This window comes from Symphalangus syndactylus, chromosome 10 (assembly GCF_028878055.3).
Source record: "Symphalangus syndactylus isolate Jambi chromosome 10, NHGRI_mSymSyn1-v2.1_pri, whole genome shotgun sequence".
NCBI classification, from domain to species: domain Eukaryota; kingdom Metazoa; phylum Chordata; class Mammalia; order Primates; family Hylobatidae; genus Symphalangus; species Symphalangus syndactylus.
In genome coordinates, this window is record NC_072432.2 from 100158217 (window position 1) to 100171457 (window position 13241).

Below are 13241 nucleotides of genomic sequence, written 5' to 3' on the forward strand. Positions count from 1 at the left end.
AAACCCAGTCGCCATCAATTGGAAAACATTTCTGTCCATGTCTTCCACCCATAAATTTAATGCTTTTTCCATCTTTTTTTTTTTTGAGACAGAGTCTCGCCCTGTTGCCCAGGCTGGAGTGCAATGGCACGATCTCAGCTTACTGCAACCTTTGCCTCCCAGGTTCAAAAAATTCTCCTGCCTCAGCCTCCCAAGTAGCTGGGATTACAGGCACAGGCCACCGTGCCCAGTTTTTGTTTTTGTTTTTGTTTTATTTTTAGTAGAAATGGTGTTTTACCATGTTGCCCAGGCTGTTCTCGAACTCCTGACCTCGTGAGCCGCCCGCCTTGGCCTCCCAAAGTGCTGGGAATACAGGCGTGAGCCACCACACCCAGCCACTTTTTCCATCTTAACTAAGCATGTATCACACACTGTGGCTGTAACTTTTGCAGTTTGAGGTCCTACAGCAAAACTACCCCAGATTTCTTATTCCTTCTTCACAATTTCACAGATAGAATATTCGTTCTTACTGTATATCTTAGCAACCTCAGCATATACTTTTTTTCTTAGGTGGAGGACTTTTCACCTTTTCACTTAAAGGACGCACTTTATGACTTCTCTTTGGCATATCCAAATTGCTAACATCACTACTCTTGCATTTTGGGTCCATTATTAAATAAGGGTTGTTACTTGAACATAAGCACTGTGGTACCCAACAGTTGATCTGATAACCAAGATGGCTACTAAGTGACTAATTGGTAGGTAGTGTATGTATACAGTTACAGCATGGATAAGCTGGACAAAGGGATGAATCACATCCTAGGTGGGATGGAGTTGGACAGCATGAGATTTCATCACACTACTGACTAGTGCACATTAAAAAAATAATAAAATAAACATTTATTTCTGGAATTTTCCATTTAATATTTTTGGACCCTGGTTTACCTTGCGTAACTAAAACCATGGAAAGTGAAACTATGGATCAGTGCATACTACTGTACTGTTTTCAAAGGCATGAGGAGGGAGAAGAAAGATTATTACAGCCTGTCTTCTAGATATTTGGAGAAGGACAAGTGTTTGCTACTAGGTGGATACACTTATACATAGTTGTATTTCTGGGTGAAGAGACTCTCCTTTCCCCCAGCATTCTAGCAGCCACCTGGAATAATGGTCTCTTGGATCTCCATGCTCTCTTGACTGGCCCAGGCATTGCCATTGTCTGTTCTTTGCCGCTAGTAGAATACAAAGAGAGAGGGACCAAACGTCTAGCTGTTCCTGCTACAGTACCCAAACCAATGGCCCTTCCCATGCTTCCTGCTCCCTTTATCTATAGTCTGTAAGCTTGGAGCACCTTGGATGGAAGTCACTTCCATCCTTTGTTGTATTTCTCTCTGGTGCTATCTTTTGTGGGTGTTGGGGGGTGGTTAGAACTTTCTTCTTCAATCTGATCTCTTCTGTCTTCAGAGATTCCTTCTAATTTGTGATTTATTGAGAGGGCCTTCTTGTTTTCCAGTGACAATATGATTTAAAAATTTTTAAACTCTGGCCGGGCGCAGTGGCTCATGCCTGTAATCCCAACACTTTGGGAGGCTGAGGCGGGCGGATCACGAGGTCAGGAGATCGAGACCATCTTGGTTAACACGGTGAAACCCCGTCTCTACTAAAAATACAAAAAATTAGCCAGGCATAGTGGTGGGCGCCTGTAGTCCCAGCTACTCGGGAGGCTGAGGCAGGAGAATGGCGTGATCCCAGGAGATGGAGCTTGCAGTGAGCCGAGATTGCGCCACTGCACTCCAGCCTGGGTGACAGAGCGAGACTCTGTCTCAAAAAAAAAAAAAAAAAAATTTAAACTCTATATATGCATATATGTATGTGTTTATACATATACACACATACATACGTGTGTGCACACACACATATAAGTGAAGTGATATAAGGCTGTTGGGAGGGTGGCTGGATCATTGACTTAGTTTATCATCTTGGTCCAGTGTCTAGGAAATAATTTTGTATTATCTTGATTTTTTCCCCCTTTTAGATTACAGGAGCTTATTAGTCATAAGAAGGCTGAAGACACAGAGAAGAAAGATGAGCCCAGCAAACATAATCAGCAACAGGCCCTAATTGACCAGAGATACTTTCAGGTATTGAATTGATTTTTCATGACAAAAAGACTGATGTTTGTCATGAATCTTGGTTATCAGTTGTGGTGTAATAAATTATCAGTTGGTAAGGAATACTTGCACCTCATATTTATGTGTACTTATTCTGTCTTGTCTTTCCGTGACATAACTATTTGACTAAAAACATTGTAGAATTCGTCTTACTACTTAAAGGAGACTCTGGCCTAGTTCAAAGGAGGTTAGTAAAGAGCTTTATGATTTTTAAAAGATTTTATAATCCTTTTCCCTACTTTCCCCATGTAAGCCATTTTCCCTCTTATTGTTTCTGTTGTTGCCATTATTATTATATAAGTAAATCTATTTTCTTAGGGTCCTTGTATGGCTTTTGTTTTTGTTTAGAGACCTTAGTTCATCTGAAATTTAATTTTCTATATGGTGTGATATAGGGAATCTCACCTTCCTAGTTTTATAGATCATTTATTGAATAGCTGAGCAGTTAAACCTGGTAGTTTAGTGACTGAACTGGACTTTCACTCATATTTTATTGGGTACACATAAGATTTTTAAGTTTTAGATTATTCATTTTTTAAAAAATTAAGATATTTTATTTTTTCTAGGCTGCTATTTATAACTTCTCCTAAAAAGTCAGAAGATCTGGCAACAAATTCCTGCATGGTTATTATCACAGCAGAATTAGGCCTTTCCCTTGTCAGATATGAGCATGTGTTCTATAGTTAGCAGTCCCTACTCATCCTTACGTTGCTCATTTATACTCGTACCTGAATTCTCTGGGCATTTGTGTTTGCAGTCTCTAATACACTACTTTTTTCTCTACTTTATTGAAATAACATTTTATCATAGATCATATTCCTTTATATGCACAGATTTGTTTTTAGATTCTCTAGTCTGTTGCATTTCTCAACTATTTCCATATTTTAATTTCTATAGTTACAAGTTTTAATAGCCTTTGAGGCAAGTATCCTGTCATTTAAAAAAATTTTTTTATTGGCTATATTTTTAGCACATTTATTCTTCTGGATGAAGTTTTTCAAATTAAAAAATAAATCCCATTGAGATGAACTAAAATTGAATTGACTTTATAGATTAATATTTGGAGAAATGACACCTTAACCTTTTTGAATCATCACATTCAGAAATATGTACTTTCATCAGGGTCATCTTTTGTAGTCTTCAATAAAGTGTTGTGTATTTTTAAATTTAGCTCTTGCATATTTCTTGTTAGGAAATACCTTGTTATTTCCTAGGTATTTTATAACTTTTATTGCTATCGTAAATGGGAACCAAGCACCTTTATGAAAACTGTTTTGTTTTAGACTTTCTTGTACCAGTATGTAACTGGATTTCATTTTGTTTCTGAGACTCAATTTGAGAGGCTTTGTCCTTTAAAAGGGGAATTCAGGCCAGGTATGGTGGCTCACGCCTGTAATCTTAAAACTTTGGGTGACCGAGGCAGGAGGACTGCTAGAGGCCAGGAGTTTGAGACCAGCCTGGGCAATATAGTGAGACCACATCTCTAGAAAAAAAAAATTAATTAGCTGGGCATGGTGGTGTGTGCCTGTAGTCCTAGCACTTGAGAGGCTGACATGGGAAGATCACTTGAGTCCAGGAATTCAACACTGCAGTTAGCTCTGTTCACACCACTGCACTCCATCTTAGGCCACATAGTGAGACTCTGTCAAATAAATAAATAAAACAAATATACATACATCAATTTGAAGTGAAATATTGAATTATACTAATTTGGACTTAAAAAGCTTCTAAATAAACATCTGATGTAATAAACATCTTAAGTCATATTACCAGGAGGCCTATTAGTTATATCTTGAAGTATGACCAGGGACAAAGATTCAAGAGCAAAATGCCATCTTTATATTGTGAAACTTTTTATTAAATAGGCTGAACTTGATGGTGGTAATAGGAAATGGCTTTATTCTTCTCTCTTTAAACATGCTTTTTGAGGTCTCCCTTTTTTTCCTTGGATGATATATAAGGTAGAACTCATCACTTATGGGGAGAGGGTTATAGTCAAATAGTATACTATCTTCATATATTAAGATATTTAAAATTCAATCCAGGCATCAACGATATTATTTTTGGAGACAGGGTCTTGCTCTGTTGCCCAGGCTGGAGTGCATTATCATAGCTCACTGCAGCCTTGAATTCCTGGGCTCAAGTGATCCTCCTGCCTCAACCTCCCAAAGTGCTGGGATTACAGGCATGAGCCACCATACTCAGCCTGGGGATTACTGTTAATTTCCTTAAATAGTCTGATAATGGTCTTGTGAGCTTGTAGGAGAATATGCCTACTTTTAAAAGATGCATGCTTTATTATTTGAGGGTGAAGAGTTTCTTCAAATGGTTCACCTAAAAATATAGATAGTGAGCAAATATGGCAAAATACTAACAATTGTTGAACCTAGGTAGTGTTTGTAATAGTTAATTTTGTTTCAACTTTACTGCAGCATAAGATGCCCGATATTTGGTTGAACATTATTCTGGATGTGTCTGGCAAGGTGCTTCTGGATGAGATTGACATCCGAATCAGTAGACTTTAGTAAAGCAGACTGCCTTTCCTAATGGGGTGGGCCTCATCCAATCATTCAAAGGCCTGAGTAGAACAAAAGGCTGGATAAGAGGGAGCTCCCTCATTGCTTTCAAGATGGGACACTGGTTTTTTTCTTGCCTTCAGACTCAAACTGAAACATTAGCACTTGCAGGGGTCTCAGTCTGCCTGCGTTCGGACTGCAAATATCCATTAGCTTTTCTGAGTCTTCGCTTACTCACTGCAGATCGTGGGACTTGTCAGTCTTCATAATTGCATGAGCCAATTCCTTATGATAATTCTCTTTGTATATTTAATGAAATATATGTATATAATATACATAGACATAAAGCACTCCTTTAAAATATATAACTTTGTAGGCATAGGATAAATATTGTGACTATATACACTATGTTTTTTTTAAAGGTGCTGTGTAGCATCAATTCAATTATCCACAATCCAAGAGCTCCAGTAATAATTTATAAACAGAGCAAAGGGGGAGCCCAAAATTTTAATAAAGATCTTGTTCAAGATTGTGGATTTGAGCATCTTGTTCCTGTAATAGAAATGTGGGCAGATCAGCTGACATCCTTAAAGGTAAGGGGTTAACTATGCTTATAAGCTTTGAACATCTATTGGACTCTATGTGCTTTATTAATAGGACTTAATTTAGGGCTAAAAATTAAATAGCGTTTAATTTTTTTGTTTGTTAACTCTAAAGCTAAAAAAGCTTACTATCTAAAACTGAAATCTTGCTACTTACATATCTATTTTAGGTACTGTCTGTTTGATGTTGTCATTACTGTAAGCTTTACCTCCTCTAAGGTTCTACCAAACAAGAAATTTTGGGGTTAGTTTCCTTATTGAAAATCTATAGTGGATCCACTTTGTACTTCTAGGCCCTTCCCTGTTCTACCTTCATCTGCCTCCTTTTGGTATCTCCATGCTGCGATTTTCCTGGCCCTTATCCCTCTTCAGATATAATGTCTTATCCTTCATTTTATTATAATTGGGGATATTTTCTCTCTCTTCACACTTTATTTTCTGTCTCTCAGAACTGAGCTTATCTCCATTTCTGCTTATTCTCTAGAACAGATAGTACGCTAGCAACCAACCTTATCCTTCCCTATCCTATCTATTCATGGAAGACTACATTTTATTTACTTTATAGAGTTATCGTGTATTTATTGCATAGCTTCAGGTTTTTTCAGTTTTTGTTAACTAGTTTGCTGAAAGGTAAATAGTTGAAATCAGTAGTATTTAACTTCTTTGCCCTTTAAACTTTAGATTTCTTAGTAACTAACATAATACATAGCATATGCCTGTTAATGAAAATGTGATTCAATAACAGTGTTTGCAACAGAAGTCTTATTACATGAAGTACAAATGATGCAGAAGATATCTGTTAAGAATGTATAAGCTCCATGAAGACGGTATTTTTATTTGTTCTGATATGTCCCCAAGATCCTCCTGATGAATGAGTGCTAAATTAATATTTGTTAAAAGGAATGAAGGAGAATATTACATTCCAAGACAACAAAATTGGGGGTGGTGATGTTAATTTTTTTTAAATTTCAACTTCCCTTTTTTTATAGGGCTCAGACAGTGCTATACAATACATAAACATTTTGATTGAGTGACAGTGCTGGATTAATATACTTTATAGACTGGAGTTCCACCAGACTATCTCAGAAGAGTGTAAAATAATTAGTAATAGTGTAAATCATGGTATTTCCTCAATCATTGCCTGTCAGAGGGTTCTCCCAGTAGGAGGGAACAGTGCTAACTCCACCTTTCTCCTTCTCAGAAGGGATGGACTAGAAAAAGCCCTAGCCTTCCTAGAAGAAACGACTAGAAGAGGAAGAAGACAAAGGGAAGAATCACACTAATGGATAGTTATTGATCGTTTATCATGCTAAGCCATTATGGGATGAACACAAGATTCAGACTAATTAGAGAGACAAAATATACTAACAAATATGAAACAAAATGTAATCATTTATATCATTAAAGGAAAAGAGTGACATAAAATAGATTACCTGTTGAAGTTCTGAGTGAATGATTTAGATAACTTGTGCTCTAGAGTCTGGAGGAGAAAGACAACACTCTGATTATAGCCCCCAAGAAAGGCTTTGCCGTGGTGGTGAGTTCTTGCTATTGTATAGTTTTCTGAGGAGGAGGAGGAGGCAAGGAATTTGCTTTATAATTAGAATATTCTGAGGACACCCAAGAGGAAATTATTAAGAATTAGTTACTTCTGCCATTGGAGTAACTCATGGATTTTGAGCAGTGCTTCAGGTATTAATACTACAGTTTCAGGGTCCAAATTAAGAAACTACATGAGATTCTCTGAGGCCTCATATCAAAGGTTATTTGATATGTAGCAACCTCTAAGTTTGGGACAACCATCTTCCCAGATTCGTTTTTTCCCTCAGGTTAAATTTGGCTTTAAAGAGTAGGATAGGTTTGAGGGATGAATGGATAAGCAAAATGTGGTATATACATATATTGCAATATTATTCAGCCATTAAAAGGAAAGAAATTCTGACCCATGCAACATGGGTGAACATTATGAGGACATTATGCTAAGTGAAATAAGTCAGTCACAAGAAGATTCCACTTACATGATTCCACTTGTACGAGATACTTAGTGAAAATCATAGAGACAAATTAGAGTGGTGATGGCTAGAGGGAGGAGGGAAATGGGAAGTTATTGTTTAATGGGTATAAAGTTTCAGTGTTACAAGATGAAAAGAATTATGGAGATGGATGGTGGTGTTGGTTGCACAACATTATGAACATATTTATTAACAATGAACTTACATTTAAAAATGGTTAAGATGGTGAATTTTATGTGTATTTTACTAGTTTTAAAAATTGGAAGAAAAGAAGGCTGGGAAAGACATGGAGCCAGCTGCCTCCAACCTTGTGTCTTTTCCCTCCTGCCTTTCCAAGAAAGGTGAACTACAGATGTTGTAGCTTTCCCCAACACAGTACACTCTTGAATACTTTCGCTTTGCTATTCACCAGTGCTTCAGAGGCCAGACATACACGGTAGACTGGCCCATGGTAGTACTTCTACATCTCCACAACTGGGCAATGTAAAGAACCTAGGAGACCCTCTTATATTTTTCGGAGCTTACTTGATGGACTGTACTACAACCATCCTGTCACTGCTTAGGAGACCAGAACATCTTTTCTTCTTAGCTTTGTAATACTCTTTTATTCTGAAGCAAAAATGTATTAGATTGGATGTGCTTCTTACCATAGATTACTTTATAAATGTGCCTTGTTCCGGCCAGGCGCGGTGGCTCAAGCCTGTAATCCTAGCACTTTGGGAGGCCGAGGTGGGCGGATCACGAGGTCAGGAGTTAGAGACCATCCTGGCCAACATAGTGAAACTAAAAATAGAAAAAAATTAGCAGGGCGTGGAAGCGGGCGCCTGTAGTCCCAGCTACTCGGGAGGCTGAGGCAGGAGAATGGCGTGAACCCGGGAGGCGGAGCTTGCAGTGAGCCAAGATGGTGCCACTGCACTCCAGCCTGGGGGACAGAGCCAGACTCTGTCTCAAAAAAAAAAAAAAAAAAAAAAAAAAAGTGGCTTGTTCCTGGATCATTGGTTAATAAAGGTATCATTATGCTGTTACTTGCTGACTTTTTTTTTTTTTCAAATTCTAGTGGCATTGATTGTAAAACATTCATTTGACATGGAATTTATTGCTATGAATTACTAAAATAGTAACTGCTTTCCTACCAATTGAAAGGTTAAAGATACCAATATGTGAAGTCTGAGCCTTAAGTGGACAGTGTGAAATGAAGTACTAAAATAAATTAGACAAAGGAGGAACTTCTTGTACTTCTTTCTGTTCTCCAGAGCTGTGCTGTCTAGTATGGTAGCCTCTAGCTGCATGTGGTTATTGATCCCTTGAAAGGTGGCTAGTCCTAATTCAGATGTGTTATAAGTGTAAAATATACACTGGATTTAGAAGACTTTGGGAAAAATTAAAATATTGATTTTTATTGAAATGATAATATTTTGGATATATTGGGTTAAATGAAATATACTATTACAGTTAATATCACGTTTCTTTTCACTTTCCATACTACGGCCCTAGACAACTTAAAATTACTGTGGCTCACATTACATTTCTTTTGGACAGCGTTGTTCTAAAGGACCAAGCACTGTGCCATACACATATGGATTGAGTATCCCTTATCTGCAGTGCTTGGGCCTAGAAGTATTTTGATTAAGAATTTTTTCAGATTTTGGAGTATTTGCAGAATATATGCCATTTGAGCATCGCTGATCCAAAAATCCGAAATTCAAAATGCTCCAATGAGCATTTCTTTTGAGTGTCATGTTGTTGCTCAGAGTTTCAGATTTTGGAGCATTTCAGATTTTTGGATTAGGGATTCTAAATATTTGTCGATTGATCAGTCTAGAGCTCTAAACTTTCAGTAGCCTTGCCCATTGTGCACAGTTTAAAATCAATTAGGGCACCACAACTAGGCCAAGAAAACTAAGTGGAGTATTATAATGTAGAATAAATTTAGGGAACCTTTCACATTAAAAACTTGCCTGGAGATACATGTTATAACATGGATAAATCTCAAAAACATTATGCTAAGTGAGAGAAGCCGTTCATAAAAGACTATTTATTGTATACTTCCATTTATGCAAAATGCCCAGAATAGGCAAATCCATAGAAACAGAAAATAGTTTAGAGATTAACCCTGGGAGCTGCAGGGAAGGGAAAATGGGGAAGGAAGGACTGTGAGTGGGTCTGAGATTTCTTTTTGGAGTAATGGATATGTTCTGAAATTGGATAGTGCTGATGTTTGTACATGTGTTAAAATATTAAAACTACTGAATTGTATACTTAATGAGGGTAAATTTTATGGTATATGAATTATATCTCAATAAAGCTGTTATATAAGATATTCAAAACCAAAATTCAAGGTCAAGTTTATTCTTTGTGTATCAACAATTCAAAATAATGAAATATTATGGAACAATAATAAATAACGTAAAATTACTTAGAGCACTCAGATTCAGAATAATCAATATATAATGTTTTCTGTAAAGCCTGTGTTTACCTGGAGAAACCTAATTTTAACTGACTTGTTCTAAATTGGTAATAGTATTTTTATTAAAAAATAATGATGGTTACATATATATTTTTAACTTGTGTAATTATGTTTTATTAATTTTATAAAACATATATAAAACATAATTTTACTAATTATGTCCTATTATGTTACTATGGAAATTATTTAAATCAATAATAACATGTAGTTTCTTTCGTTATAAAGGATTTGTATAAGTCTTTGAAAACACTATCTGCAGAACTGGTACCTTGGCATAATTTGAAGAAGCAGGATGAAAATGAAGGTATCAAAGTTGAAGATTTGTTGTTTATAGTAGATACTATGTTGGAAGAAGTTGAAAATAAGGAAAAGGTAATACTTACATAAATGGTCACCTTCTAATGTTCTGTTATCTCAAAACTGATAAATTGATGTGGATATTAATATTCTACTAGAGTTCTATTTGTCTTTTAAAAGTTTTTATTTGGGATTATTTTAAGATAATGAACTCTTTCTTTTTTACCTCTTTTTTGGACAGGACAGCAATATGCCAAACTTTCAAACTTTGCAAGCTATTGTTTCTCACTTCCAAAAGTTATTTGATGTGCCTTCTTTAAATGGAGTCTATCCCCGAATGAATGAAGTTTATACTAGGCTTGGAGAAATGAACAATGCTGTGAGAAACCTCCAAGAACTCTTAGAATTAGGTGATGACCTAATTTGTCATATTGGGCCCCCATTTAAGAATTTTTAATAAATTAACAAAAAGTAGATTAAAAAATTTTTAAGTGAAAAAATTGAGGATAACTGAAGCATAAAATGTTTGATGTATGTAATTTTGAAAATTCTCTGTTAAAATATCCTTTTATTTTTCTTTTGCAGATAGTTCATCCTCATTGTGTGTGCTGGTAAGCACTGTTGGAAAACTCTGTAGGCTGATTAATGAAGATGTGAATGAGCAGGTTATGCAGGTATTAGGACCTGAAGACCTCCAGAGGTATTTGTTTTAAAAGTTTACAAAGTATCATCCAGAATGGCAGGGTGTGGTGGCACACGCCTGTAGCCCTAGCTACTTGGGAGGCTGATGTGGGAGGATCACTTGAACTCAGGAGTTTAAGTCCAGTCTGAGCAACGCAGTGAGACCCTGTCTCTAAACAATAAAAATTAAAATAAGTATTATCCAGAATTCCTGGAGGGGGGGTGAAATTAAAGACTTTCAAAACTTATTTACCTTCCCTGTTTGGAATAGCATCTTTTCTGTGTGTGTGTGACTGTAGGCACACGCCACCATGCCCAGCTAGTGTGTGTGTGTGTGTGTGTGTGTGTGTGTGTGTGTGTGTTTGTGTGTGTGTGTGTGTGTGTGTGTGTGTGTGTAGAGAGAGACAGAGACAAGGTTGCACCATGTTGCCGAGACCAGTCTCAAATTCCTGGGCTCAAGTGATCCGCCTGCCTTGGCCTCCCAAAGTGCTGGGATTACAGGTGTGAGCTACCATGCCCGGCCTTGGAATAGCATCTTTTAAGTAACTTGACAATCTAAGATAATCTCAAACCCTTAGGGATGGAGGAAATGCCAAATATTTTCAAGATAAAAATAGATTGTAAGGCCTATAAAGAAGGTCAGGAACTCTTCAGCATAAGCCTGTTTTCAGGAAATATTATATATGGGGAAATTCAAACCTTGTTAGCAACATCACGTAAGTTCTGATCGTATCAGTAAGTTCTATTTTTAGGACACCACCATAGACCACTGAATAATCATTAATAGTATATTTATTTGATTAGAAGATAAATGTTAAGGATTTTTTAAAAGACTAGGCATCTCTAACATAAAATCTGGTATTTTTAGAAAATATCGAGACATTGTAGCTATAGTTAAAGCAACTTTCCCCACATCTGACCCCCAATTTTATATTACAGCATTTGTGAAGGGAAACACACAATATATACCACATAAACCATATGTTTTGCAAGTTTTCCTAGAAGAGCCCTTACATAATCTGACACTTGGTGCTTTTAAAAGGAATATATATCTTACTATTGGCCTGTTTCTTCCCACAGTTTTACTGACTACTGATTTTTTTTTTTTTGAGACAGAGTCTCACTCTGTTGCCCAGGCTGGAATGCAGTGGCTCAATCTCAGCTCACTGCAACCTCCACCTCCCAGGTTCAAGCAATTCTCATGCCTCAGCCTCCCGAGTGGCTGGGGTTACAGGCATGCACCACCACGCCCAGCTAATTTTTGTATTTTAGTAGATGCGGGGTTTCACCATGTTGGCCAGGCTGGTCTCGAACTCCTGACCTCAAGTGATCCTCCTGCCTTGGCCTCCAAAGTGCTGGGATTACAGGCGTGAGCCACCGTGCCCAGCCTGATATTTTTTCTTAATGTTTAATAAGATACTGGGTGTAAAAGCCAATTATTTTTAGAAAATGCCGTAAAAGCATGGTCTAAGAAGCCTTGAGCTTAATGGGAAGATTGCCATGTTAAGAATGTTATATACTGGCCAGGCACGGTAGCTCACGCCTGTAATCCCAGCACTTTGGGAGGCCGAGGCGGGCGGATCACGAGGTCAGGAGATTGAGACCATCCTGGCTAACATGGTGAAACCCCGTCTCTACTAAAAATACAAAAAATTAGCCGGACATAGTGGCAGGCACCTGTAGTCCCAGCTACTCGGGAGGCTGAGGCAGGAGAATGGCGTGAACCCAGGAGGCAGAGCTTGCAGTGAGCCGAGACAGCACCACTGCACTCCAGCCTGGGCGACAGAGCGAGACTCTGTCTCAAAAGAAAAAAAAAAAAAGAATGTTACATATTAATTTAACAAATTTTATATCGATATTGAAATGCTTTTTTAAGAAAAGTGATATTAGATTAACAAAAATCTCAGAAAGAAAGGACTGTAGTAAATGATCATTAAGTTTATATTTAAATTAGCAATATAGTTTCTATTTTGAAAATGTTCTGTTTGCAATCAGGTGCAAGAACCCTAAGTTAGAAATCAGGTTTAAATTGTCCATTTTTTTAAACAGCATTATCTACAAATTGGAAGAACACGAGGAATTTTTCCCAGCATTTCAGGCATTTACTAATGATCTACTTGAAATCTTAGGTAAGATCTCTGGTGTTGATGGTTAAATTTTGAGTCTTAAAATGTCAGTGCATTTAAGAAAAGGGTGTTCCTTAGTCACTGGATTAGTATTTTTACCTAGTGGTTGGAAACCACTAACAGTTCTGGAAACATTCCTTACAAGCAGTTAGAGTTTGTTGGGATTAGTCCATAGAACAGAAACACAGACCTTTAACAGCGATAGGAACTACCTTTGTTGGAGGACCTTATCATGAGAGATGGCATCATTCTGGCCATGCCTAGTTTAACCCTGGCTCTGTCATTGTCTAATGAGAAATATTCTTAAGATTTATGATCTTAGAAGGTCCTTCCTTCCTCTTTTTTTTTTTTCCTAAGATACCACCTATCTACACAATTTTTTAAATATAC

At 37.1% G+C, this 13241-nt stretch overlaps 1 protein-coding gene across 19 annotated transcripts in view; it reads left to right on the forward strand.

The window, feature by feature from the left end:
• The window catches only part of CEP70 (centrosomal protein 70), a 158433-nt gene that overhangs the window by 110690 nt on the left and 34502 nt on the right, over positions 1-13241 (forward strand). For all 19 annotated transcript variants that reach the window (XM_055295269.2, XM_055295270.2, XM_063610715.1 and 16 more), the window contains 6 exons: positions 2015-2120; positions 5089-5259; positions 9973-10119; positions 10286-10454; positions 10630-10744; positions 12775-12854. In XM_055295269.2, the coding sequence (XP_055151244.2) occupies positions 2015-2120; positions 5089-5259; positions 9973-10119; positions 10286-10454; positions 10630-10744; positions 12775-12854 (788 nt within the window). The remainder of the gene's footprint in view (positions 1-2014; positions 2121-5088; positions 5260-9972; positions 10120-10285; positions 10455-10629; positions 10745-12774; positions 12855-13241) is intronic.